Source organism: Nilaparvata lugens, chromosome 9, assembly GCF_014356525.2.
Source record: "Nilaparvata lugens isolate BPH chromosome 9, ASM1435652v1, whole genome shotgun sequence".
Lineage (NCBI taxonomy): Eukaryota > Metazoa > Arthropoda > Insecta > Hemiptera > Delphacidae > Nilaparvata > Nilaparvata lugens.
The window spans coordinates 5019362-5044060 of NC_052512.1; the positions used below are offsets into that span (position 1 = coordinate 5019362).

The 24699-nt window shown below is 34.4% G+C and overlaps 1 protein-coding gene across 10 annotated transcripts in view; it reads right to left on the minus strand.

Moving 5' to 3' along the window:
- Window positions 1–24699, minus strand: part of LOC111062808 (A disintegrin and metalloproteinase with thrombospondin motifs 7) — an 87729-nt gene that overhangs the window by 18159 nt on the left and 44871 nt on the right. For 8 of the 10 annotated variants that reach the window (XM_039435426.1, XM_039435431.1, XM_039435429.1 and 5 more), the window contains 6 exons: window positions 24172–24280; window positions 21030–21157; window positions 18397–18517; window positions 17141–17267; window positions 7233–7350; window positions 5712–5983 (listed from right to left, as the gene is read on the minus strand). In XM_039435426.1, coding sequence (XP_039291360.1) covers window positions 5712–5983; window positions 7233–7350; window positions 17141–17267; window positions 18397–18517; window positions 21030–21157; window positions 24172–24280 — 875 coding nt within the window. The remainder of the gene's footprint in view (window positions 1–5711; window positions 5984–7232; window positions 7351–17140; window positions 17268–18396; window positions 18518–21029; window positions 21158–24171; window positions 24281–24699) is intronic. The other 2 variants (XM_039435434.1, XM_039435435.1) reach the window with 2 other exon arrangements.

Genomic DNA, 24699 nt, shown 5'->3' on the forward strand with positions numbered 1-24699 from the left:
TCAGTGCAGAAAGATATAAAATTTTCTTCGTTAAATTATTGGCCACGCCGACAAGCGCTTTAGCATTTAAGAGCCTAGAATTTATTCATATAGAACTTCTATGAATTTGTAGTTGATTAGCTATCCTCCGCTGCCAGAACCACGACCCCGAGCATTTTAAAAATATATTATAATTCATTTTTCACTATTTTTTCAAAACTGTTAAATTTTATCAATTGTAAAATTCTGTCGAATCACGCATGATATCATGCAAGTACAAGAAAATTGCTAATCATTTTTGTTAATGTTAAACCACTTTCAATCTGTAAATTATATTCTGAATCTGCACTGTGAGATCATATATTTTATTATAATATATTCCAGTTTTGTTAATTCGTTTTCTGAGTTCGATTATTTCTTAAGCCTGTCAATTATTGTGTCTGATACGTTCTATATCATCAAGAACCGATCGAATACGATCATTGAAATAATTGAATTAAGCTGGATATTGGAACAGGTCTAAGTGGATGTAGCGAGTGGGGTCAGATCGAGATATTTATTCTTTGTCCTTACCTGCTCATATATCAGCTTTTATCTGTTACCAACCTCGACTTAGGAGCGAACACATCAATTGTACAGCAGATGCAGCCAGAGATCATATAATTCCTACAATAGAGCTTAAAACCCGACAAGACTCTGTTCTCGAAGTATATTCTGAACGATATTTGGTCCAAATACCATATTTTAATCCTTCGGAACTTATTAGAGACGCAGTCCCGTAAATTATCTACATCGGGATTTTTGCTCGACCTGTATGATTTTGTATGCTCATTCTCCACAGGTAATAATTTTAAGATATCCGTCTTCAGTGTTTAGCGATCGCTACACTGCTTATAAAAATTTCATCACTATACAATCTGTCATTAGAAGAATCAAGGGTGAGCGAGCGTTTAGGCCTCCCGCGATTCCGACATTGCATTGAATCTTGTAGTGAATCAATCAGTCTGGTGTACACTCAGCGTCCACGCACGCAATTGCAAAATTTATAACCTCAACACCGTTGATTTAGTACAAGATTCACCCTACATGTGTGAAGCCGTTAAAAAACGCTTTACATGATTTGCCGGCCCAACGTGAGGCATTTAGATACAGCACTACATAATTTGGCAAATCACTCTACATATGTGAAGCCTTCAAAAAACGCTCCACAGTACTCAGCTTCAATATCATCGATACCTGCTGCTTTCCCATTTTTTAATCTTTGAATGGCATCTTCCACTTCATCCTTTGTTATTTCCGCATTCATTTGGTCCTCTTCATTTCCATTATCATTCACATCCATATTCATTTCTTGATCATGCCCATCCTGATTGAACTTGCCCTCAAAGAATTTTCTCCAAGTTTCCAGTACATCTTGAGTGGATGACATCATCTTTCCATCCTCACCCTTAACAGATCTTGCCTGTTTTCCAAACTTTCCTCATAGGCTCTTGCAAACTATCCAGAATTTCTTAGCATCAGATCTGTAATTTTCGTTTATTCCATTTCCAAACTCCTCCCAGGCCTTGCTCTTTGATTCCTTTACAGCCCTTTTAGCGTCATTTCTGCACTGTATGTATGTCAGCCAATCTTCATTCCTTCCAGATCTCTTATATACTTTTTATATGCCTTCTTCTTGTCCTTTACTTTGTGTTTCACTTCTTCCGACCACCATTTTGTCCTTCTCTTGAATTTTCCAACTTTTCCTTGGCCACATACTTTAATTGAGGCTCTTAGTAGCGACTCTTTAATTGCTTTCCATTGAAATTCGATGTTTGTGAACAAATTGAACAAACAATATTTCCAAAGTTTTTAATTTATTGTGATACATTCTGTAATTTATTTAGAGTATAGAATCAACCTTCAAAATTCAAAATTTTAAATCATCATTATTGGACCGAAAATCAAGTGACGAAGCAGTGTGTGATTACATAACCTTATCTTTTGGACAACATTAACATTTTATCAAAATTTTTGGAGAGAAATAGTACAGACTCAGCCTAGTTTTTCCTCCAATGTCATAATTGTATTATGATTATAGTATTTTATACAATAAATGGATAAGTAAATAAATTGTCTTCTACTATCTGTGTTTCACTAGCAGCCCATTCTCTGTCAACTTCTTTCTGGAATTGATTTTGTTTGTCCAATCTTTTTAATTCCTCGCATTTGACCCTTTCATACTTCCTCTGCTTTATTGTGGCTATCCTTTGAAACCTAGTGTTGGCAACCAGTAGTTTATGATCTGATCAATCTCCGCACCTCTTATAACTTTAACATCTTTGACAGCATATCTCAAATTGGATGGGTAAAGAAAATAGTCGATGATGCTTTGGGTGTCTCTGCCTTCTGCTACAAAAGTGATTTTGTGTATGGTCTTATGGATAAACCATGTACTCCCAATCAGCATTTGGTGATCTATACAAAAGTCCAAAATTCGCTTTCCGTTATCATTCAGTATCGATTCACCAGCATGCTTTCCCATACAGCCATGCCACTGCTCATAGTCATTTCCAATCCTTCCGTTGAAATCACCCATTATAAAGGCTTTTCGACCTGTCTCTACTTCTGCTACTGTTCTTCTTGGATTCTCCCAGAAATCTTCTTCTCCCACCACATCCTAATCTTCAGACGGCCCATACACCTGTACAATTGAAATTTTTACTTGAAGGTCAATATCTATTCTCACAATCCTGGGACTTATGGCACTCCATCCACTCACTAAGTTGTTCGTATTCTCGTCTACTATGATGCCTACTCCACCCTTCACTCGACCTGCATCTGTTGTTCCAGAATACCTGAGCACATATCCGTCGCCCAACTGGCTCTCCCCACATCCTCTCTCCTTCGTATCTCACTCATTCCCAAAACACTCATTTCATATCTTTTCATCTCCTCCACTATTTCAACTTCTTTTCCGGTCAAAGTGCGCACATTCCAATTCCCAAATCGTAAGTCAAGTGTCTTGTCCAATTTCTTATTCCTAAAATTCCGGTCCCGTCCGAGGCTATTTAATGTACTTTGAATCCAGTATAATCCGACGTGTGGGGGATTAGCCCAACGACTTCTTCTTTGGAGCAGGAGTTTGACTCCTACCCTTTGACCTGTCCGGCTTGAGAGGGCCTACTGGTAGTTACACTACCGCCGACATAGCTCTCGGGGTCATAGGAGTACGCAAGCCCCTCCACCACGACAAGGTGTTGTACTCCCCAGGAGGGGGTTTGTGAAACCAATTAAAAAAATGTAATATTTTGCATTTATTGGGAATGTAAAAATTTGTAAGAAGAGTATTAATTTATCCCATGAAAACAAAATGAATAATTTTGCCCCAATTTGCAAATTATTTCTTGTCCAATTAATACAGCTGACTAACATCAAAGCTGTTCTGCAAGAGACAATTCTTTCTTGCTCTGAATTAGTTAATTCTCACTCTTGTCCCCTTCCGTGATAATCATGTTTAGCGTGATGGAGTAGTTTTATAAAGCCAATCCATTCAATTTTGTTTTGTAACTACTCCAATTAGCTGTAAAATTAATTGTTTCCTTTTATTTGTTAGATGTGTTAAATGTGATTTTTTGAGGGTCCACTTAATGGATTAGCCTACTTATTGATTCTTGTAAAGCCCAGTTTACCGTGGAGGTAAAATTCTTTCTAAAGGTGTTAAAAGTGCTTCGATTGAATATAATTCAAGAAAAAATATATACTGCGTGAGTATTAGACATAAGTGTGAATACATAGTGGAACTATTACAATAAGAAGCATATAATATCCAATAACCTGGACGAAGATACACATGTTTGAAGTCACTTTTTGAAGTTTCAAGTCTTGGCAAGATTGTGTGGTGTCCAAAAAGTTGTAACACACATATCTTAATTTCAGCATATTTTAAAATTTATATTACTGTCGAATTTAATAATTTTTTCTCTCAATTTAAAATTTATTATATGCCTTACTTGAATATTGGACATATTATTCAATTTCCGATTTTCTTAGGAGTGTCGAGAATGTATTTTTTCTATGAACAAAGAGAAAATACATTGCCGATACTCATGGAGCATTGACAGTGATACTGGCTGAAAGGAGACATAGCAGTTTTTCCATATTTTTTCAACCCTCAAATTTGTATTGGGCCCGTGTGAAATCGATTTCTCACGGACTTAATTACTCATGCGAGTAGAGTGTGAGTATATTATATTGTTTAACTTATTGCACTCAGTATATCGGCAATTCCGTGTGTACTGGAGTCAGATAATATTGATAGTGTCATCTCATATTGTGAGCGGCATTAGGGATCATTTTAATATAGTAGTCAACATTTAAAAATAATAGAAAAGTAGAAATCCTATTCAAGAATAATTAATTTCAATGGATTAATTCCCAATTTCAATATTATTTATACCGGTACAAGTAGGTCTAACCTATACGGGTAGGCTAGCTGAAGCATGGATGAAGTCTAGGATGGTTAGTTATCAACTTTTAAAATGTCATTTCAGGTATTTCAATTTGTGTTTCTCATACGGTAATGTTTAAAAATTATTTCATTTTTTCAAAAATCAATTATACAACTTGTGTACTCGAGTATTTTGATAGAATTAAAAAAAAATGGCTGTGAATTGTTTGGTCAGTTTGTACAGTCACTTTCAAAAGTGAATATTTTATTTGTCACGAGAATATATTTTTAATGATTAGATAATAAATTTCCATGATGGAATATTTTGTTGATCATTGTTTGAAAATGATCTGTCAACGTTGCAGAGTTGGAAAAGATAGCACCATTTGTTTTGTCAAATGATAAACAAGGATAACAACACCAATATATCAATCAGAAACTGCCATTAAACTTCAAAACGTGGACCTCAGTACTGATTGAATTTTTCCACTGTTTCTTCATAATCAACCTTTTGATATTTTCCCAATAATTGAATCTAAGGAGTAAATAAATTAATGGAAAATAAAATTCGATTGACCAACCAAACTTGATGAACTTTTTGTAGTATCTAAAGGTGCGTACAGATATACGCGCCGCAAACATAAGCAATTAACTTTTAATCAGCTGACTATATCTCTATTTGTACAGAAACGCTAAGATACAGATATAGAAAGCTTGGCATCAGCTGATTAAAAGTGAATTGCTCATGTTCGCGGCGCGTAAATCTGTACGCACCTTTGAAAATACCCATCCTTCTCTATTATATAGACTTTGGTGATGTATATATCTTATTTAATAACTCATCAATGAACTATTGATCCCCTCACTCTCTAAATCTTTAAATGAAAAATTCGATTACTACTATCACTCACCATCACGGAAAAATGTATGTTTACTGTAGGAAATAAAAAAAACTGCAGACTAGTTTTGACCCCTCAATATTTGATTTTGAACCCTCTGCTCAAGAATTTCAAGGACGCAGTCTGCTTGGGCACTTTTGTATTTCAATAAGACGGGCCTCAACTGGATCAATTGAACAAAACTGAGATGAATATGTGATAGAAAGGAGCATTTAAAGTAATATACCCGATGTCATGTAGGTACGACAAAATATTTTGCTGTTTTCATGATAATTTTCATCAATTTTGTATAATTGAAAGTTTCTGGTTTCAAAGATCACAACACAACAGTTCTCACGCGAGTTCTCCAACCTAGGGGATTACTAGTGTAGCATGATATTCTGTTTCCAAATTGTTCAGCCTACCTGTAAAGACAAGGCTGCATCTTACAAGGACGAGAAGTGATTTTAGGCTTTTTGCTGAGTTGGCACAATTCATCATCAACTGTTTTCTGATTGGTCGAGTCTTGACATGCAACAGCCAATCGCTGCTCACCTTGACCACATGTCACTGAGCACGTGGTCCAGTCTTTTTCGCGCCAAAAATAGCGACTGGCGTTTGATGCCCTGCCCACATTTTTAGGCAGAGTGTACTCGTAGTGGACGCCCAAGTTTTTATGACCATCACGGAATATTAGCTGTGGGAGTAATAGAAAAGGACATTAATCTTTCACTCTTTTTCCATGTTGAGAAAGTTATTTAGTACTGATGGGTTAGTAGGTTATTCATGGGTAACCAAACCCAAACTTACAAATTATTGTATAAATACATAAGCGCTATAATTATAAGCGTATAAGCGCATTGTATTAATTATATCTCTATGACGATGTTCAACTGTTTATTTTATTACATAAGATTAACTGTGTTGAATAAATTGATATCTTATCTAATGCCCAAAGCACACCTCCCCCGAAAATTCAAAATATCAGTAACAACCAAAACCTTAGAATTTTCACAATATTGCAAAAAATATATATTATCATTAAGCTTCATTTCTATCCATAACAAATACAGTATAAGTATATACATATCTTAAGATTCAAGAGTTTTATTCGTCCAGACATGAATCGTTAATCATCACCAGTTTCTATATCTATCTGATATGATGCACTCATTCCATAATATATCATAAATATAAACACTAGTAGTTCTGTGAACAGTGGACCTCGCGCTCAGTAAGTTACGTTGACCTATTGTTATGTTTTCTCAAAAATTAATCAATAATTTATAAATCTAAAATGTCTAGAAAAAATCCTAAAGAAACATAGAGCTTTCTGTCCTATCGTACCGTGACGTGTCGTCCCAGAATGTGAGTGTGAGCGCTGTTATCAGGTCTGGCTGCAACTGTCTACAACGTTGATGAAAAGATACATTTCCAAGATGTTCGATGTTTTTGAACGGGTAGTATTATTGTATTATATGTATACAGTTACACTATATCTCAGCAGCTAGTTCCTCCAACAATTTGGATGCACCAAAATGTAACCTTCTGCTTATCCATTTCCTTTCTCAACAGGACCTAGGTTCCTGGGTTTAATCCGACTCACAATGTCACATGCTTCCTCCAATAACCACATCAATCACTGCTCCTAACATATTCCGAACACTGTCAATGTAATCAGGTATTTTGAAGGTAATCAGACAACAGCTGAAAAATAAAAACAATCATTTGTGTGCAAAAAACTCGAGTGTCTCCATGAAAATGGCGCCATTACCAGTGACATGGCTTGAACACTCCCTTTTGTGTGTAAACCGCTAGTGTCATGACACTAAAACTGGCTCGATTTAGTGGCGCCACTGCTACAAGCTAGTGTAAGCTTAGCTTTACAGAATCGCTGTTATTTCTCAAAATTAGATAGGTTGGCCATGAAAGATTCTGCAACTTACATAGATAGTGATAATATCTCTAATTGGTCCCACAATATAGAGATGCTCCTTCTCCTTCTCCCTCTGATACAAGGCTTGCGAGCCAGCAATTATGTATTCCCCGGGTAATGTTATTGCTCTGGAAAATCACAACATTCTAATTAAAAAACATTCACATCAAATTAGAATGAAATAAAAGAGTTTCAATGAAAATAAATGAGATCTATTTCATTCTTGGAAAAAACATAATAGGCTATCGAATCATCAAACAAAAAACTGGTTCAGACGATCTGAAATGTGTTTTCCAAATCTTAAAAAAAATCGACCAGGTCTACTATGTCGACTTGAGCTCGGGACACATATAACCGCACCGAGCCCGTACCGAGGTACGGCCGAGCTACGCCCGCGACACGGTGATGATGGTAGGAGAACACACATATCCGTGCGACAGCCGAGCGGCAGCAGTGTCTCACTTCTGTAGTGCTACTGTCGTCTGATTTCTGAATACGTTAAACTTTTGTTAATAATATAACACTATTAAAGCCTGTTACATCCGATTTGATTTTTTTTTCAATTTTAAACTGATTAACTGTAGACGATAAGAATACATAGTGCTGGGATATATTTCGATGCATAACAATATCCGATCAGTCATGTATCGGAAATAGTATACAGAGTGTTTCAGAAGTAGTGTCGAGAATTTTAGGGTATAGTACCTGGATGCTAGGAGACTACAAATGTCATATTTGAAGTGTCCAAAACTCAGCGGTTATCCTTATAGCTGCCATTTTGTTTTTTTCACTTAAAAATTTTTATCTCAAGAACGAAATGTTGTATTGATCTGAAATTTGGCATGAATATTTATGCTATAAAGACTCAACTATAAAAAATAAAAAAAAATTTTTTCGTTGAAACTTTCAAAATGGCGGCCATTTTAAATTTTTGATGGCGAATATCTCGAAAACCGTCCATTTTACAAAAACTTTACATGAGACAAAAAAGTTAGCAAACTTTTTTACGATTCCAATGATACCTAATTTATTAAGATTGGTCAAAGAATAACAGAGAAATTAATTTTTTTCGTACTGCATGCATGACCACTTTTCACCATTTTAAAGATCAATATTAATTTTTTTTATAATTTCATGAAAACCGTTCTTATTACAGAAATATACAAGAATAACTTTCCTCCAAATTTTATTTTACATTGAAAAATATTAATTTCACTCAAATCGGTTCACTGATAGTAATGCAGCAATTGCTCAAAATGCCGTCCTTCAACTTGATTACACAGTCTGCACCTTTCAATCATGGACCGTCGAACTGCTATAAAAGCATTTTCATCATCTTGAATGGCACCTGCTGCAGCAACCACTCTTGCCACAAGGTCTTCTTCGTTTTCTACTGGCGTGCTGTAAACAAGGTCTTTCATATGGCCCCAGAAAAAAAAATCTAAAGGGTTGAGGTCAGGTGAACGTGCGGGCCACGGTACAGGTCCACCCCGCCCAATCCACCGCTGACGATAGGTCATGTTCAGAAAGTCCGTAACAACATTTCCGAAATGAGCAGGGGCACCATCATGTTGAAACCAATATTATATCTGTTTGCAAGAGGCACATCTTCCAAAAGTTCTGGTAGTATGTCTCTTAAAAAAGTAATGCACGTGGGAGAATTCAGACGATTAGGAAGAATGTATGGTCCAATCACGCGATTACCTAAGATACCCGTCCAAACATTCAGCGAAAATCTATGCTGATAACCACGCACTTTGACCTCATGAGGATTGTCTAAGGCCCAGACGTGACTGTTGCGAGAGTTGAAGATTCCTTCTCTTGTAAAGCTGGACTCATCGGTAAATAACACATTTTCTAGAAAATTTGGTTGGATAATGTCTTGCTGAAGAAACCAACGGGCACAGTTTACTCTTGGCTCATAGTCGCGTTCAACCAATGAGTGAACTTTTTGAAAGCGGAAGGGGTGAAGTCTTTCCTTGTTTAGTACACGCCACACAGAAGAAGCACTTGAATTGATTTGCTTTGCAACTGCTCTCGTACTCGTTCTAGGATTGAAATCGAATTTCTGCAATACTTCCTCTTCAAAAGCAACATTTCGAACTGCTCGAGGCCTACCAGCAATTACCCTGTTCCGTTCAAATGAACCAACTTCTCTCAGCCGATTGTGAGTTCTTGTGAACACCTTGTCGGAAGGGAGACGGCGGTTTGGAAATGCAGCTGCATACATTCTTCTTGCTTCGGTCGCATTGCCAAGAGCTGCTCCATACATGAAGTGAATATCGGTGTACTCCAGCGAACTAAATTCCATTACAATAATTAAATATTTGTGTAGAAGCAACGTAAGAAAATATTGAAACTGGGAATTTAAGATAGGAATAAGACCTAGGAAACGTGAGACTAAGAAATAGGAAGCACTACATCTGGTTCTTTACTTTTAATGAAACAACAATACTTTTACAAGACAAACATTATCATCTGAAAACCATTGTAAAATCATCTGTTTGCCCATATGGAGCCATACCGAGTTTCAAAGCTTCATCTTAAATACATCTGGAATTAAAAAATTAATATTGATCTTTAATATTGACCTCATTCTTCATATTCTCTTGAAAAAAAAAACTTTCAGTTTTACACTACAATATTCTACTAGACATAAGGTAGCACTGTCTCCATCATTCACTTTCATTTTTTATTCAAATATTAATAACTTAAGTAAAAATTCCGACTGTAAGCTCTTTTGTTAGAATATTTACATTTCATGGTTTAAGTTAATTTATTTTTAATTGATTGCATCAAATAAATTATACAAATGGACTTTGATGGCAACTCCCAAAATAGAATTTTTCTCGGGAGTGTCTTCTCAATAGAATAATTATTTCTTGTAGTAATGTTGTGTTTGTAATGAATGCTTATTGAGAAATAAAATTATTATTATTATTATTATTATATTATTATTATTAAATGGTGAAAGTGGTCATGCATGCAGTACGAAAAAAATTAATTTCTCTGTTATTCTTTGACCAATCTTAATAAATTAGGTATCATTGGAATCGTGAAAAAATTTGCTAACTTTTTGGTCTCTTGTAAATTTTCTGTAAAATGGACGGTTTTCGAGATATTCGCCATCAAAAATTTAAAATGGCCGCCATTTTGAAAAATTTAAACGAAAAAATTTTTTTTTATTTTTTATAGTTGTGTCTTTATAGCATGAATATTCCTGCCAAATTTCAGATCAATACAACATGTCGTTCTTGAGATAAAAATTTTTAAGTGAAAAAAACAAAATGGCAGCTATAAGGATAACCGCTGAGTTTTGGACACTTCAAATATGACATTTGTAGTCTCCTAGCATCCAGGTACAATACCCTAAAATTCTCGACACTACTTCTGAAACACCCTGTATAATATATCAGCAATAAAGTTGTTATCTTCCGCCTTATGTATCTAAACGTATTAAGTTTCAAATTTAAAATTCAAGACGCAGTCACAGGTTCCTTATTTCATATTTTTTCTAATTTATTTTATTATTTATTATATGTATATTATACCTTTGGCTTAACTTATTATTTGGTTCAACTTCCACTCTTGGTTTTCACTTGTTTTCCCGTTCAACCATATTTCTCATCACTTTGATCTTACAAAACTGGTAAATCCCGTATCTTAGCCCAGTCAATGAAGGTCCAAAAAAGCAGTTTCGATCCGAAAATTAAATAAAAGCTGAATTTCCCACCATCGATAGAACCCTCCCAGAGGGTCATTCTCCCAAAAGTCCCAAGGAATCCCCTTGGAGCTTTCCGCCCCAGCCCCCTAAAACATAAAAAATGCAGGTAAACACGGAAAATCAATTATCTCTGTAACCATTGATCGGAAACAGTTCTATTATATGCCATTCGATTCGTTACATTATGGACTACAATATTAGTTATATTAATTTTTTCAATAAAATTGACAGTTTTCTTGATAAAATAATATATATGTAAAAATTTAGGGGGTTTGTGATTTGATTTTTTTGTTTTCTTCGATTAACTCCGAAACCAGTAGTTTAAAAGGAAATTGAGACAAATAATTAATGTAGCCACTCTCATTGCAAATCCATTGATGTATATTGTTATGTATTTGCGATTGGATTTGCCGCTGTGGAAGGGGAAACAGTCGACACGGAACGGCGCGGCTGACTCTCTTAGCCATAGCAAACAGCAAACTGGAAATGAATTATCTCTGTAACCATTAATCGTAAAAAAAATCTATCATATGTCATTCGATTCGTTACATTATAGACTAAAATATTAGTCGTATTCATTTCCTCAATAAATCAAACAGTTTCCTTGATAAAATAATATATATGTAAAGATTTAGGGGTTTTTCGATTTGATTTTTGTTTTATCCGATTAACTTCGAAGCAAATAATCTAAAGAAAATTAGACAAATAATTAATGTAGCCACATTCATTGCGAATCCATTGATGTATATTGTTATTTATTTTCGATTCGAATTGATGCTGTGGAAGGGGAAACAGTCGACGCTGTACGGCGTGGCTGTCTCTCTTCACCATAGTAAACAGTAAAATACATTAGTAGGCCTACTGCTTTCTAAGTTGCATCTTATTCACACTATGGCGCTCGAAACGATCAATTTTGTCTATTGTTTTGACATGCGATGAAACTAATTTTTCACATTTTAATTCTCTAAAATCATTTTGTTGTTATATACGTGCTAAATCATGCATTCTATGACAGACAAAGATACTGTTTGCAACCTATAAAATATGCATACTATTACATAATATAATACATATTAAAAAATGTGTGTATGATCATAATTCCATGCTAAAATTTATAAGTTATGAATGTCAAAAACTGAGATAAATCATAGATTACAATAGTGTTAACAGTGGCAATTTCCTGAAAAATCATGGCGTGCAGTGTTTGCTGTTTTCTACAGTTAATATTCTCCAAGCCAGGTTGATAATATACCTTCAGTTCAGCCAAATATATATGACGGCTGAGGCATAAAAAAATTTATACATTGAGCTTGTTGAGTTGAGACTTTCTATGATTCTCTCTGTAAAGTAGCTAGCTTATCTTCTGTTCTTACTAGTTGAATCTACATTATTTAGACAGTCCAATATGAAAATTCAGTAGATTCTAAAAATGAAAGCCATGCAAACATACAAATTAAGGAACAGTAAGCATGCATAAAAGGTAGGAAAATCATGAAAGTGTTTCACATTTAATCACAAAGTACCCTCCCGTATAAGATTAATTGAAAGATGATTCATCATCTTCTATTATTTTTGTTAACATATCGATTTTTCACCTCCACTCGCATCTTGTCATTCATTACACAAGGTTGGCAGAAGCTTTTCTTTATGTCGATTAATGTTGATTGAAATTGATTTTGATTGGGGCACCAAAAGAATAGATCATTTTCTATTTGAAGCATTCAAATTAAATCTATTGAACATGATTTCTTATGACTTAGCATTTACAGATTTAGTTGGGTAAAGCTATTTGAAAATGTACCTGATTATCAATTTCATGGTTTTATACCATTCTAGTTCATTGTGATCATTGAAGGGTTGAAGTGATGAGTTAGTTCAAGTGAATTCTAGTACACAAGTATATTGTGCTTATAATGGGCTCTTCTTTATTTTCTATCGATGTTTGGCTCCAGTAGAGAAAATTCAAAATGCTGGTTTTACATTTCATAAGCTTTATAAATAATATAAATTAACGGTAATATAAACTTGATAAGTCCAGTTTTGAATTAATCGATGTTGATTTTCATTGTATCGCTTCGTATCAATGTTACTTGCACTGTTTGCAATTCATCACCATTCTCTCAAGAATTAGTTTTTTATTAATTTCATGATCTGAAAATTCGAATTCAAATGCTATTTGGATGACTTTCACATTCCACTGGTTTTTTTACAATAATTTATTGTTACGTTGAAGAGTGAGGCAATTCAATCCATTTGGAAGTAAAAGGAAATCACAGAGCGATTTGAACAGTGGATAGTCACTTTGAAATTCAGTTGCTCAATTCATTTCGGCTTGATACTATCATTTGTAATTATAGTTGATCAGAAATATGTATTGTATATAATGTTTATATTTCAGTTTGACCAATCTTCTATCACAGTCCCGCTTTCATTCATAAACATGATAATCTAAATACGTTGATTACCTTAAAGATGTAGCTTATGTTACGTCGAACAATGTACAATACAAACAATTTTCATTTAATTACTATTATGATGATCATTGGAATTTCTGCCTGTGATTGAGAAAAAGTCATTTTATGAGCCTTGAAATTCGTACCTAGAAAAAGTTGCATTATTACTAGATTGTTTTTTATTTTCACTATTTATTATAGGTATTGTACATTGATTTTTGTGATTAAAGAGATCAACTACTTTATTCTGAATCAGGATAAGGATAAATAGAGAAATTGTGAGATGGGGATAACATCCATAGTTACATAATTATCATCAAATTTGAAAGCTCTGATAATAATGATTTGAGCGGAACTGCGATTCTGGCTTGGTATTGCCTCTTCATGTTCAGTGAGAATAGAAAGCTTCAGATAATTCGTTCTCACTATATTGGTAACATTTGTTAATATTTGAATCAGTCATTTGAGAAACACCTCATTTCCAAAAAAGTAAATTTTTGGGAAATGACAAAAAACCTTTTAATTCCATCATCTGACATTTTTCACTCTCTTGGATTTTTTATAGGTTTGTGTGAGTGTTTGTTAAGCTAATAATAATTTTAAAAGATTCTTAAACTTCCATTTAATGATTTAAAAAAATAATAATCCCACTGGAGATGTGTTGTTTCTCTAATGAATGACCCAATATAGTGTTGAAATGTATGAAAAGGCATGAAATAAGAGCTAAAACACAGAAACTATGTTAAAAACCAATCATTTATCCAACTAAAAGTCCAATGAAACATTTTACACAGATAATAATTTTAATATAGACAAAAAAATTTTATATAGATAAAAGTTTTTTCATAAAAGTTCAATTTCTTCTGCCTCAGTTGTAGGCCAATCATAAATTTTTGAATAAAATTCACCAACAATTTCTTCTGGTATGTACCCGTCAACCTTCTTTATGTCATTAATTTTTTTAATATTAATTGGAACACAGTTTTCTGGGTAGGCACCAATAGTAGGTAGTTCTGGTAAACCAGTTCCCTGTTTTTTCAAATCAAAAGAATTTTCATTGAGTCCACCAATAAAACTTTTTGCCTTAACTTGACCTACATATTCCTTAGAATAAGACAGCTCCATATATGTTGAAATGGCGAATTTGATCTTGTTTTCCCTTGAGATGCTTCTAGCCATAGTTTCAATGGATATTACATTTTTTTATAAAATTGATTACCCCATGACTTGAAATCTTTTACTTTTTCACTTTCAATAAGTTCTACTTGGTACTTGTGATTCCCTACAGAATGAAGCATGAGTTCTGCATACTGCTTTAGTGTATAGATCCTATCGGTTTTTTTAATTTTCCTTTTACTTTTTTCACACTTGTATTCCACTTGCTTTTTTTCCTTTTTTGCGTTTTAATGGTGCATGATTACCTATGTCACTTTCACTAGAACTCATTTTTACTTCTTACAAACACGCAGTGAAAGAAGAAATAGGTTAGATAATGGCATACAGCTGGACACTCAAACACAACAGACTACTTACTACTGCCAGTGCTGCCATCTACAGTCATCTGAGAAACAACACATATCCAGGAGATGAGGTGTTTCTCAAATGTATGAATATTTCAACAGCTTGTATCTCCATACCAGCTCAGTGGAGTTGAGTTGTTTCTAGCCTATTAGTTTTGTCTTGCTTTTACCAACAATTCCATATGTATAACTCAATTTTGATAAAAAATGGATATGAGGTGTTTCTCAAATGAGTGATTCATTTGAACCGAATGTGCAACAAATTAATCCACTTTCAGCTTGAAAATTTTCAACTTATGAGGAGTACAGTGTTATCATATAGTATCTCAGGTAGGCCCACCCTTTTATTTTTTTTGTTCACGTGATCTGATGATATTCATTCCATTATCAAGTGTTCAAATGATAAAGAGTGATGAAACAAGATAAAACACAAGAAAAGCTATGAAAAGAAATTTTGAATCTTCATTTTTCACAGAATAAGGATGAGATGAAGGAGTCGGATATATAATATATCATGAAACTTCGTTGAAAAACATCAATATCTGAGACTAGAGTTATCAAATTGTGTACCTCTGACTCGTATGGAGAAGGCACACTTCAAAAATTAATAATTATAATAAATTCTGTGAGCAAACAACGAAATCCTGATTTTTATGAGCATGGTTAAATCAAGAAAATTGTAATATTTTTAGAGTATTCAAAAGTGAAAATCTATATACAGCGCATGTCAAAAAAATAGACAAAATTAATTGTTTCGAGCGCCATAGTGTAAATGAAATGCAATGTAGACAGCAGTATTATTCTGTTTACTATGGTGAAGGGAGTCAGCCGCGTCGGCTGTTTCCCCTTCCACAGCGTCAACTTGAATCGCAAATACATAACGATATACATCAATGGATTCTCAATGAATGTGGCTACGGTAATTATTCGTCACATTGTTCTTTAAAATTACTTGCTTCGAAGTTAATCGGAGAAAACAAAAAAATCAAATCGAAAAACCCCTAAATTTTTACCTTGTATTATTTTATCAAGGGAACTGTTCGATTTATTGAGGAAATGAATACGACTAATATTGTAGTCCTTAGTTTAACGAATCGAATGACATAATTATGATAGATGATTTCCCAATTAATGGTTACAGAGATAATTGCTTTCCAGTTTGCTGTTTACTATGGCTAAGAGAGTCAGCCGCGCCGTTCCGCGTCGACTGTTTCCCCTTCCACGGCGTCAAATCGAGTCGCAAATATATAACAATATACATCAATGGATTTGCAATGAGAGTGGCTACATTAATTATTCGGCTCATTTTTCATTAAAACTACTTGCTTTGAAGTTAATCGAAGAAAACAAAAAAATCAAATCGCAAACCCCCTAAATTTTTACATATATATTATTTTATCAAGAAAACTGTTAATTTTATTGGAAAAATAAATCTATCTAATATTGTAGTCCATAATGTAACGAATCGAATGGCATATAATAGAACTGTTTCCGATCGATGGGTACAGAGATAATTGATTTTCCGTGATTACCTGCATTTTTCACCTTTGAGGGGGGCTAGGGGGGAAAGCTCCAAGGGGATTTCTTGGGACTTTTGGGAGAATGACCCTCTAGGAGGGTTCTATCGATGGTGAAAGATTCAGCTTTTATTTAATTTTCGGATCGAAAAACCCTTTATTGACTGGGCTATCTCTTCAATCAGTTTTTCATTCTCCATGTTACACGAGCCCGCACCGTCCCAGTCAAAAAGTAAACTGAACTAGTCAATGACGGCTCGGGCACGGTGACGGTGCTGACGCGGTGCGGTAGTATGTGTCCCTGCACGTTTGAAAGCATTAGTTTTCTCTCTCGCCGTAGAACATCCGTCACTCGGCCGTACCGCGCGGCCAAGTGATATAATTTTGAAATAGCAGGCTAGTAGTTAATGGTTTTGTTGAAAATCTGTGAAGTTGAAATATTTGAAATCGTCTAAGTCTAAGTTGGAGTTCTGTTTGATGTTTAAATATAAAATTTCTTCACACAAGTAGGTACATAGATTTTCGTTCGTGTATTTTGAAGAGATAGATTTATAGATAAATAACTGCCATTATTTATAGCACGTTATAATATAACAAGTGTTGGGGACGAGGTTGGGGCAATAAGAGCACTCTCTCATTCAACTCATGAGATACGAGGTTACAGTATACTACTTGGAAGGGATAGGTAGAAGAAGTGAACTCACTTGTTTCCATTCAAGAAGAAATTATTGGTAACAGCACTTGCAACTCCAATGTAATTCAATGTGTTTCCAAGCTCTTGAACAATTATGTTTCGAGCATACTTTGGTATTGTCACAAGTTTCACATAGCCTGAAAATTGATGAGAATTACAGAAATGAGGATGAGCTCAAAATTTCATTCTCGGTGGAGGAGTCCTGAAAAAATATCAACAGTCTTTGAAATAATGACTGATTACCATTTATTCTGGGGTAATTTATTTATCCACTACAGCATGCAGTAAGTCAATCAACAGTTGTTCAGTTGTTTGATTTCCCCTATTGACATTACCTGGAATGGATGGTTTTTGACAATAGAAAAAGCTTCCCTTCAGCGTGAAAGTTAAAGCTTGTCAATCAGTGCTAAAATACGTTATTGCCAGCAATAAATATCATTCTCGATCAAATCGATTTATTTGAGTAAAGCTGCATGAGACAAGAAATTCACAGTCAATACCAAGAATAGTATATAGTATATAGTATCCTAGCTATACACTATCCTTGAGTCAATACGGAAAAAAAACACCTCAAAATCAATTAGAAGGCAAACTGGAGGAAAACCTCCAAACATTGTAAATTCTACCCTCCTAGTACCTCTAGAGCCCGCCAAATTTCATCAACACATTTAAATCAGCCTCGAACAAAAAAATCTATGAAAGCTTTTATGTTCAGCTTGCCAAGATAAAAAAATATTTCTATGGATAATTATCGATTAAATTCAAAGGGGGACCCAGAAAATGATGTTTACATAGAAAAATTGAGAAATTCACAGCCAAAACTGCTTGTTCCCTGAGAATAGTGAACACAAAATCAGTTAGAATGCATACTGGAGGCTATAGGAAAATCTCCAGACCTAAAAAATTGTGCACTGTCACATTTGGAATATGTCTGACAATATGAAAACAGTTAATTTTTATACTTTTTCATGTATTTGAATACGACACGCAGTCAATTATTAAGTAAATAATTAAAAACTTTTACTCACTGACTGAAGTATACTTTTGATCGTCTAGCGATCATTTTCAACAGTCAACACTGGTCTGATTTTAATCAGCCACCATTGGTTCAACACAACACAAGTTTTTAATTATTGACTTAATAATTGACTGCATGTCGTATTCAGATACATAAAAAAGTGTTTTAATACAAAGCAGCTCGGAATGGATCAAGAAACCATCACCTTTAATTTATATAATGTTTCTCCTCAATTTTTTTAAACTCACCCAGTCCATAGCTATTATTGTAGTAGTTTTCGTGAAACGTGCATTGTGCTCCATCACTCAAGCAGTTTCCACAGCGATCTTCAACCAAATCGGAATCCAGTTTCCAATCGCACCCAATTTTCTACAAATATCCACTGCCCATTACTCATTAAACTGAATCACTTCCACGGGTTGAGAAAACAGAAAAGATCGAGAGTAAACTGAATCGTTCATTTTCATCTAAATGCATGTCATGTTCAGAACGACAAAATAGTGTGTTAATACATCAATCCCCACAAAATTGATCGTGAGACATTCATCTTGAAATTAAACTTTCAAAAAATCTCTGTTTCCATTGAATGATTCTTGTGTGTTTTCAATATTGTAAATAATATTAAGAGTGTAATTGAAGAATATAGAAGTGACACATAGACTAGCTACATTTGGGCTGTTGTATAAAGGTAGGCGCACACAGATCGTCATCGGACGGACGACACGCATCGGACGGATCGGATGCTTAGATTTGATGCATTGTTTTCAATTTGAGTGCGCATACCGTATCTGCGTCGTATAGGTATGCGCACTCTAATTAAAAAAAAATGCATCAAATCTAATCGTCCAATCCGTCTGATGCGTGCCGTCCGTTCGATGACGATCTGTGTGCGCCTACCTTAAATAAGAATTGGAACCATTTTGGGCTTAAGCCTGTGTTACTTTTCTGTGAGTTGTGTGATTCTGAATGATAGAATAAATAAATGAATGAAATACAATAAATATCACCTACCACAAAAATATTTTATATTATTTACATTTCTCTTCAAGCACAGGTAGGCTACACATTCTCATCTTGTAATAAAAGAGGTGATTGAAATAACAGTATAAAAGAATAAAGAATAAAACATTAAATCAAACCGACTTGATGTTGTCAAAACCACTAGTTAACTAGTTTATTGAAAAAATTCTACTTTCGGTTGTTAAAACATCATCAATCTCTGGTGAACTGAAAGTTTAAACATTTTAAACAATAGAATGTGGGTGAATATCTATGATTGGCCATAATAGCTATCGTTCAATAGATGCTGACCTCTATTGCCATTGGCTGAGACAAAACTCCAGATTCCCAAATAATGAGGAGGGAACTTATGTTGCTTTTTTTGTTCTCCAACGGTTTTCATGATACCTCTCACTATAAATACACATAGGGCCGGTTTCCGAGTACGGGATTCAGCTAAGTTCTAGACTTCAACTAGCTTTAAACTCTGGAGTCAGAAAATTGGCTTTCTGAGTCAGAGCGTTAACGTAGTCGAGGACTCAAATAGACCCTGGAGTTTAGAGATCACGTTGGACCCTGGAGTTCATAATTTCGCTTTCTGAGTGAAGGGCTTATAAGTCCAGGACTTCAATTAGATTCTCGCCTCTTTCCGAGTCAAGGATTCACCGAAAATCGTTAAGTCCAGGACTTGAAACAGCGTGATTTTAAACCCTCGACTGGGGTAGGGTTTAAATTCAAGCTCTAGACTTAACTCAGCAAACACAATTCAGCTATTGTTTTGGAGAAGATAAGAAGCCAAATAGATGTCATGGAATACCCAAATTATTTCGATTAGTTGGCAAAATATTTATTTATTTATAAGGTTAGCAAAAAAAAATACAAGAATCGGAAAAGAAAAAACAGGCTATTGCCTAAAACTTCTTCAATTTCCTAATTTAGTTTTAAATATTGTCCAAATATTATAGGTTATGTCCATTCAAATTTCTACACCAAATCACAATCTAAAATATAAATTAGAATAAAACAAACAATTTTAAATTTGGATGGATTAATAATAAAAGTTTCTTAAAAACATGAAACAAACTATAAATTCACAAAATAAAGAATAAAAACACTTAAATTTTGAGCTCGAAAATATCACATTCACCATAGCTATATGGTCCATCTCAATTCATAATTTATAGTTTGCAAGTTCATTTTAGAATAAGATTGTATCAGAACTATGCGTAAAAACTAACTTTATTTTATGACTGACATAACATAACCTAAAAATGTTCAAGAAAAATAATACAAGGAATGTTCCAAATCTAATGTTATTAATCAATGTCATGTTCAACATATTAATAATAATGAAACAATAATAAATTATTATTCTAGTTTTTTCGAAGCAAATACGTTTTCAAACTAAATAGCCAAATGCAATTTTTATTCTAAAATCACTGGTTAGGATCAATGATCAATAATAGCATACGGTAACGTAAAATGAAATGTTTATTCATTCACCTTTCAAAGGTGTTGCTTTGAATAGGCCTACAAAGAAATCGAAACGTATTTTTACAAAATAGTTTGGAGAGCATGCACATTTGAACTATCCCGCTGCAATCAGCTGTTTCTGTTCTGCTATAATGCCAACAATACAACAGCAAAATATTGTGAATTTCCCTCATGTTTACTGCGTTAAAGTACTGGACTTAAATAAGTCAAGAACTTAATAGACCCTAGATTTTAGAAGATCAAATCGTTACTCAGAAAGTAAATATAGACACGAGAGCTTATTTTAGTCCTGGACTCTGTAAGTCTAGAGCTAAGGCAAAGCTACAGGACCCAGACTATATCTTGAAGAATCGCTACTGTACAATGAACAATATAAGGATATACTTACTCTGCAAACTCCAGCGATGCACATATCATTATGTCCCAATTTACAAGGAGTTCCATCCTCCACTCTCACTCCCATTGGCATAATCACAGATTCATCAGCATCGGTACAGAAGAGTTGACATGGCTCAGCTGGGACAAAATTTAAATTCATCTGATCAGGACACAGGAACAATTTAGTAACTGACAATTTCTTTTATGTCGTCGATTGCTTTCACTTTCCTTGCCCTATTACCATAGGTAAGGGAAGTATTGCTTTCCGGAAAAAATCAAGATAGCCCAATTTCTAAATGTCTATACGTTTCAAGGTCCCCTGAGTCCAAAAGAGTGGTTCTTGGGTATTATTGGTCTGTATGTGAGTGTGTGTGTGTGTGTGTGTGTGTATGAGTGTATGTGCGTCTGTGTACACGATATATCATTTCCCAATGAGCGGAATGACTTGAAATTTGAAACTTAAGGTCCTTACAATATAGGGATCCGACAAGAACAATTTCGATCGAATGCAATTAAAGATGGCGGCTGAAATGGCGAAAATGTTGTCAAAAACAGGGGTTTTCGGGATTTTCTCGAGAACGGCTACAACGATTTTGATCAAATTCATACTTAAAATAGTCATTAATAAGTTCTATCAACTGCCACAAGTCTCATATCTGTGAAAATTCTAGGAGTTCCGCCCCATCTATGCGAAGTTTGATTTTAGATTCCCAATTATCAGGCTTAAGATACGATTTGAGCAAAAAATTCCGAGCGGACAAGATTGAGTATGAAAATCTCTATAATTAATTTCCAGTAACATTTTCACCTAAAATTGAAAATAAGCTCAAAATTCAAGAAAATGTGATTATCCAATTGCAAACTTTTGATTCTATTATTTCATTCACTATGAAGATATAGCAGACCTCGTGTGTCTCCAGCGTTATTGTCCTGTCACTAGCTGGCTTAGATCGATCTCTGTTTATAAGTAGGCCTATACTTGAGATGTGCGTGAACACCAGTGTCGGGTGATCAATTTTCATAACGGCAAGGAAAGTTGTGTGAGTGCGCCACATCAGATTTTTCAGATATAGTTAGAGATATTGGATTGATTCTACCACCAAAGTGTTCACAACCACTCAAAATATGAAATTCTGGAGATTAATCTTATTTTAATTACTCTTTCCATGGTTAAATAGTTTCAAAAACTTGAAATATACATTCTTGGGCCAAAATTTCACATTTCACCCTGTAAGTGTATTCACAGTGGACATAACCTACTATTAGACTACTAAGACTATTGTAGAATATTTTCAAAGCTTCAAAATGACATCTAGTTGAGGGCTGTAAGTTCATTTTCCACGGCTGGAGCGTCATTGAGAAAATTTCAATTCAATTTCAATTTATTCAAAAACTTCATACATAACGCAATAAATTGGATTGTAACATTAATATGAAAAACAAGTAAAATGTAAATGAATAACTCCATGCTTGGACGATAAGTCCGTGTGCATGGAGGAGTCTTCTGACAATCGATAAGAAAAATAATAACTATACTTTATTGACACTAGATACGATATATAATCTAGTTATTGAAAAAAAATACTTATGATATGAGAAATTGTAAATATTATAAGCAAAAATAATACTTCAGCTAAGTGAATTGAAATTGAAAAAATCTGGTGTGGCGCACTCACACAACTTTCCTTGCTGTTATGAAAATTGATCACATGACGTGTTCCCGCGCATCTTAAGTCCACTATTCAAAGATTTAAGCCAGCTGGTGACAGGGCAGTAACGCTGGAGACACACATGAGGTCTGATATCTATCTCTTCATAGTGAATGATTTAATAGAATCAACAATAATTTGCAATTGAATAATCACATTTTCTCGAATTTAAAGCTTATTTTCAATTTTAGGTGAAAATGTTACTGAACATTAATTGTAGAGATTTTCATGCTCAATCTACTCCACTTGATTTTTTTTGTTCCAATTGTATCTGAAGCCTGATAATTGGGAATCTATCTGCATTGATGGGGCGAAGCTCCTGAAATTTTTACAGATATGGGACTTGTGGCAGTTGATAGAGCTTATCGATGACAATTTTAGGTATGAATTTGATCAAAATCGTTGGAGCCGTATCCGAGAAAATCACGAAAAACCCTGTTTTTGACAACATTCTGGCCATTTTAGCCGCCATCTTGAATTGCATTTGATCGAAATTGTTCGTGTCGGATCGTTATAGTGAAAGGACCTTAAGTTCGAAATTTCAAGTCATTCCGTTAATTGGGAGATGAGATATCGTGTACACAGACGCACATACACTCATACACACACACACACACACACACACACACACACACACACACACACACACACACACACACACACACACACACACACACATACAGACCAATACCCAAAAACCAGTTTTTTGGACTCAGGGGACCTTGAAACGTATAGAAATTTAGAAATTGGGGTACCTTAATTTTTTTCGGTAAGCAATACTTTCCTTACCTATGGTAATAGGGCAAGGAAAGTAAAAATAAATCAATTTGCGAGCGGAGTTTGAGGTAGGCCTATCATACAATCAAAATATAAATGAGAACAGTTTCTATGGTATTCACATTATTCACATTGTGGTATTCTTAAAAGAAAGAAAAGTACGATTTGCAGCCAAAATCACGTTCTTCCCACCATATAAGGCCCATGCCAAACCTGACAATTAAAAAAACGTGAATCTCAATAATCTGCATTTTTTTGAATTTAGTTCTATGTAATATTAATTCTCATGATTATTTATTTTATCGATTTCAGCGAATTACGCCAGGCCCTCACAAACACAGGCTCAAGCCTATACATGTGAGTCTCTCACAACGTAAGGGTATATATGAATGTACTGTAACTGTACTGTACTATTTGTAAATTGTGAGAATAAATTAATTTGATTCGACTTGAATCATTCAAGGTACAGACTTGAGAATAGCAATGTTCCCATTATCATGTGTGGGAAGATAATATACATGACAAAATATAGTTGAATTCTTGCATAACAGATAGAGGATAACGAACAAATCTCAGGACTGGCTTTGTCGATATGTTATTATTGTAAGGAATACTGTAAAGTTTTAAGGTTATGAACTTATAAAATATATCACTCCCATTACTCACTTGTATCAAAATGAGGAAACCATGTTGCATTGACACCAGAATTGAATATTTTCCCATTGAAAGCTAAACATTGTTTGGCTCTGAAACTGGGAGTGGAGTTTTGACACTCCTGCAACATAAATGGAAAGGCATTCCCATAATATTAATCGATCACCACACCAATGATAGGCACTCTTACACATAGAATCTCGTGAAAAATTACCGAAATAATATACATCATTACATCTTGGGACCGTTTGCACTGTGAAAGCTTAAACTGAATTCAATCAGCTGTATTGGCTTGAACTCAAAATGAATCAGACTATAACAAATGATGATTGATATAGATTTAATCCAGTTTGAGATGAAATTTAGTTTGAACTGACACTGTGCAAATGGCACTTAGTAACTGAGAAAAATCGAAAATTCTAAAAATAGTATCCACAATCCAACTACAAAGCATTACACTAATTATTGATTCCATCGTTTTAAGAATAGGAAACTCGAAATTACTGGATAAAATCTCAATCCTGTACATTTTTTTATTGC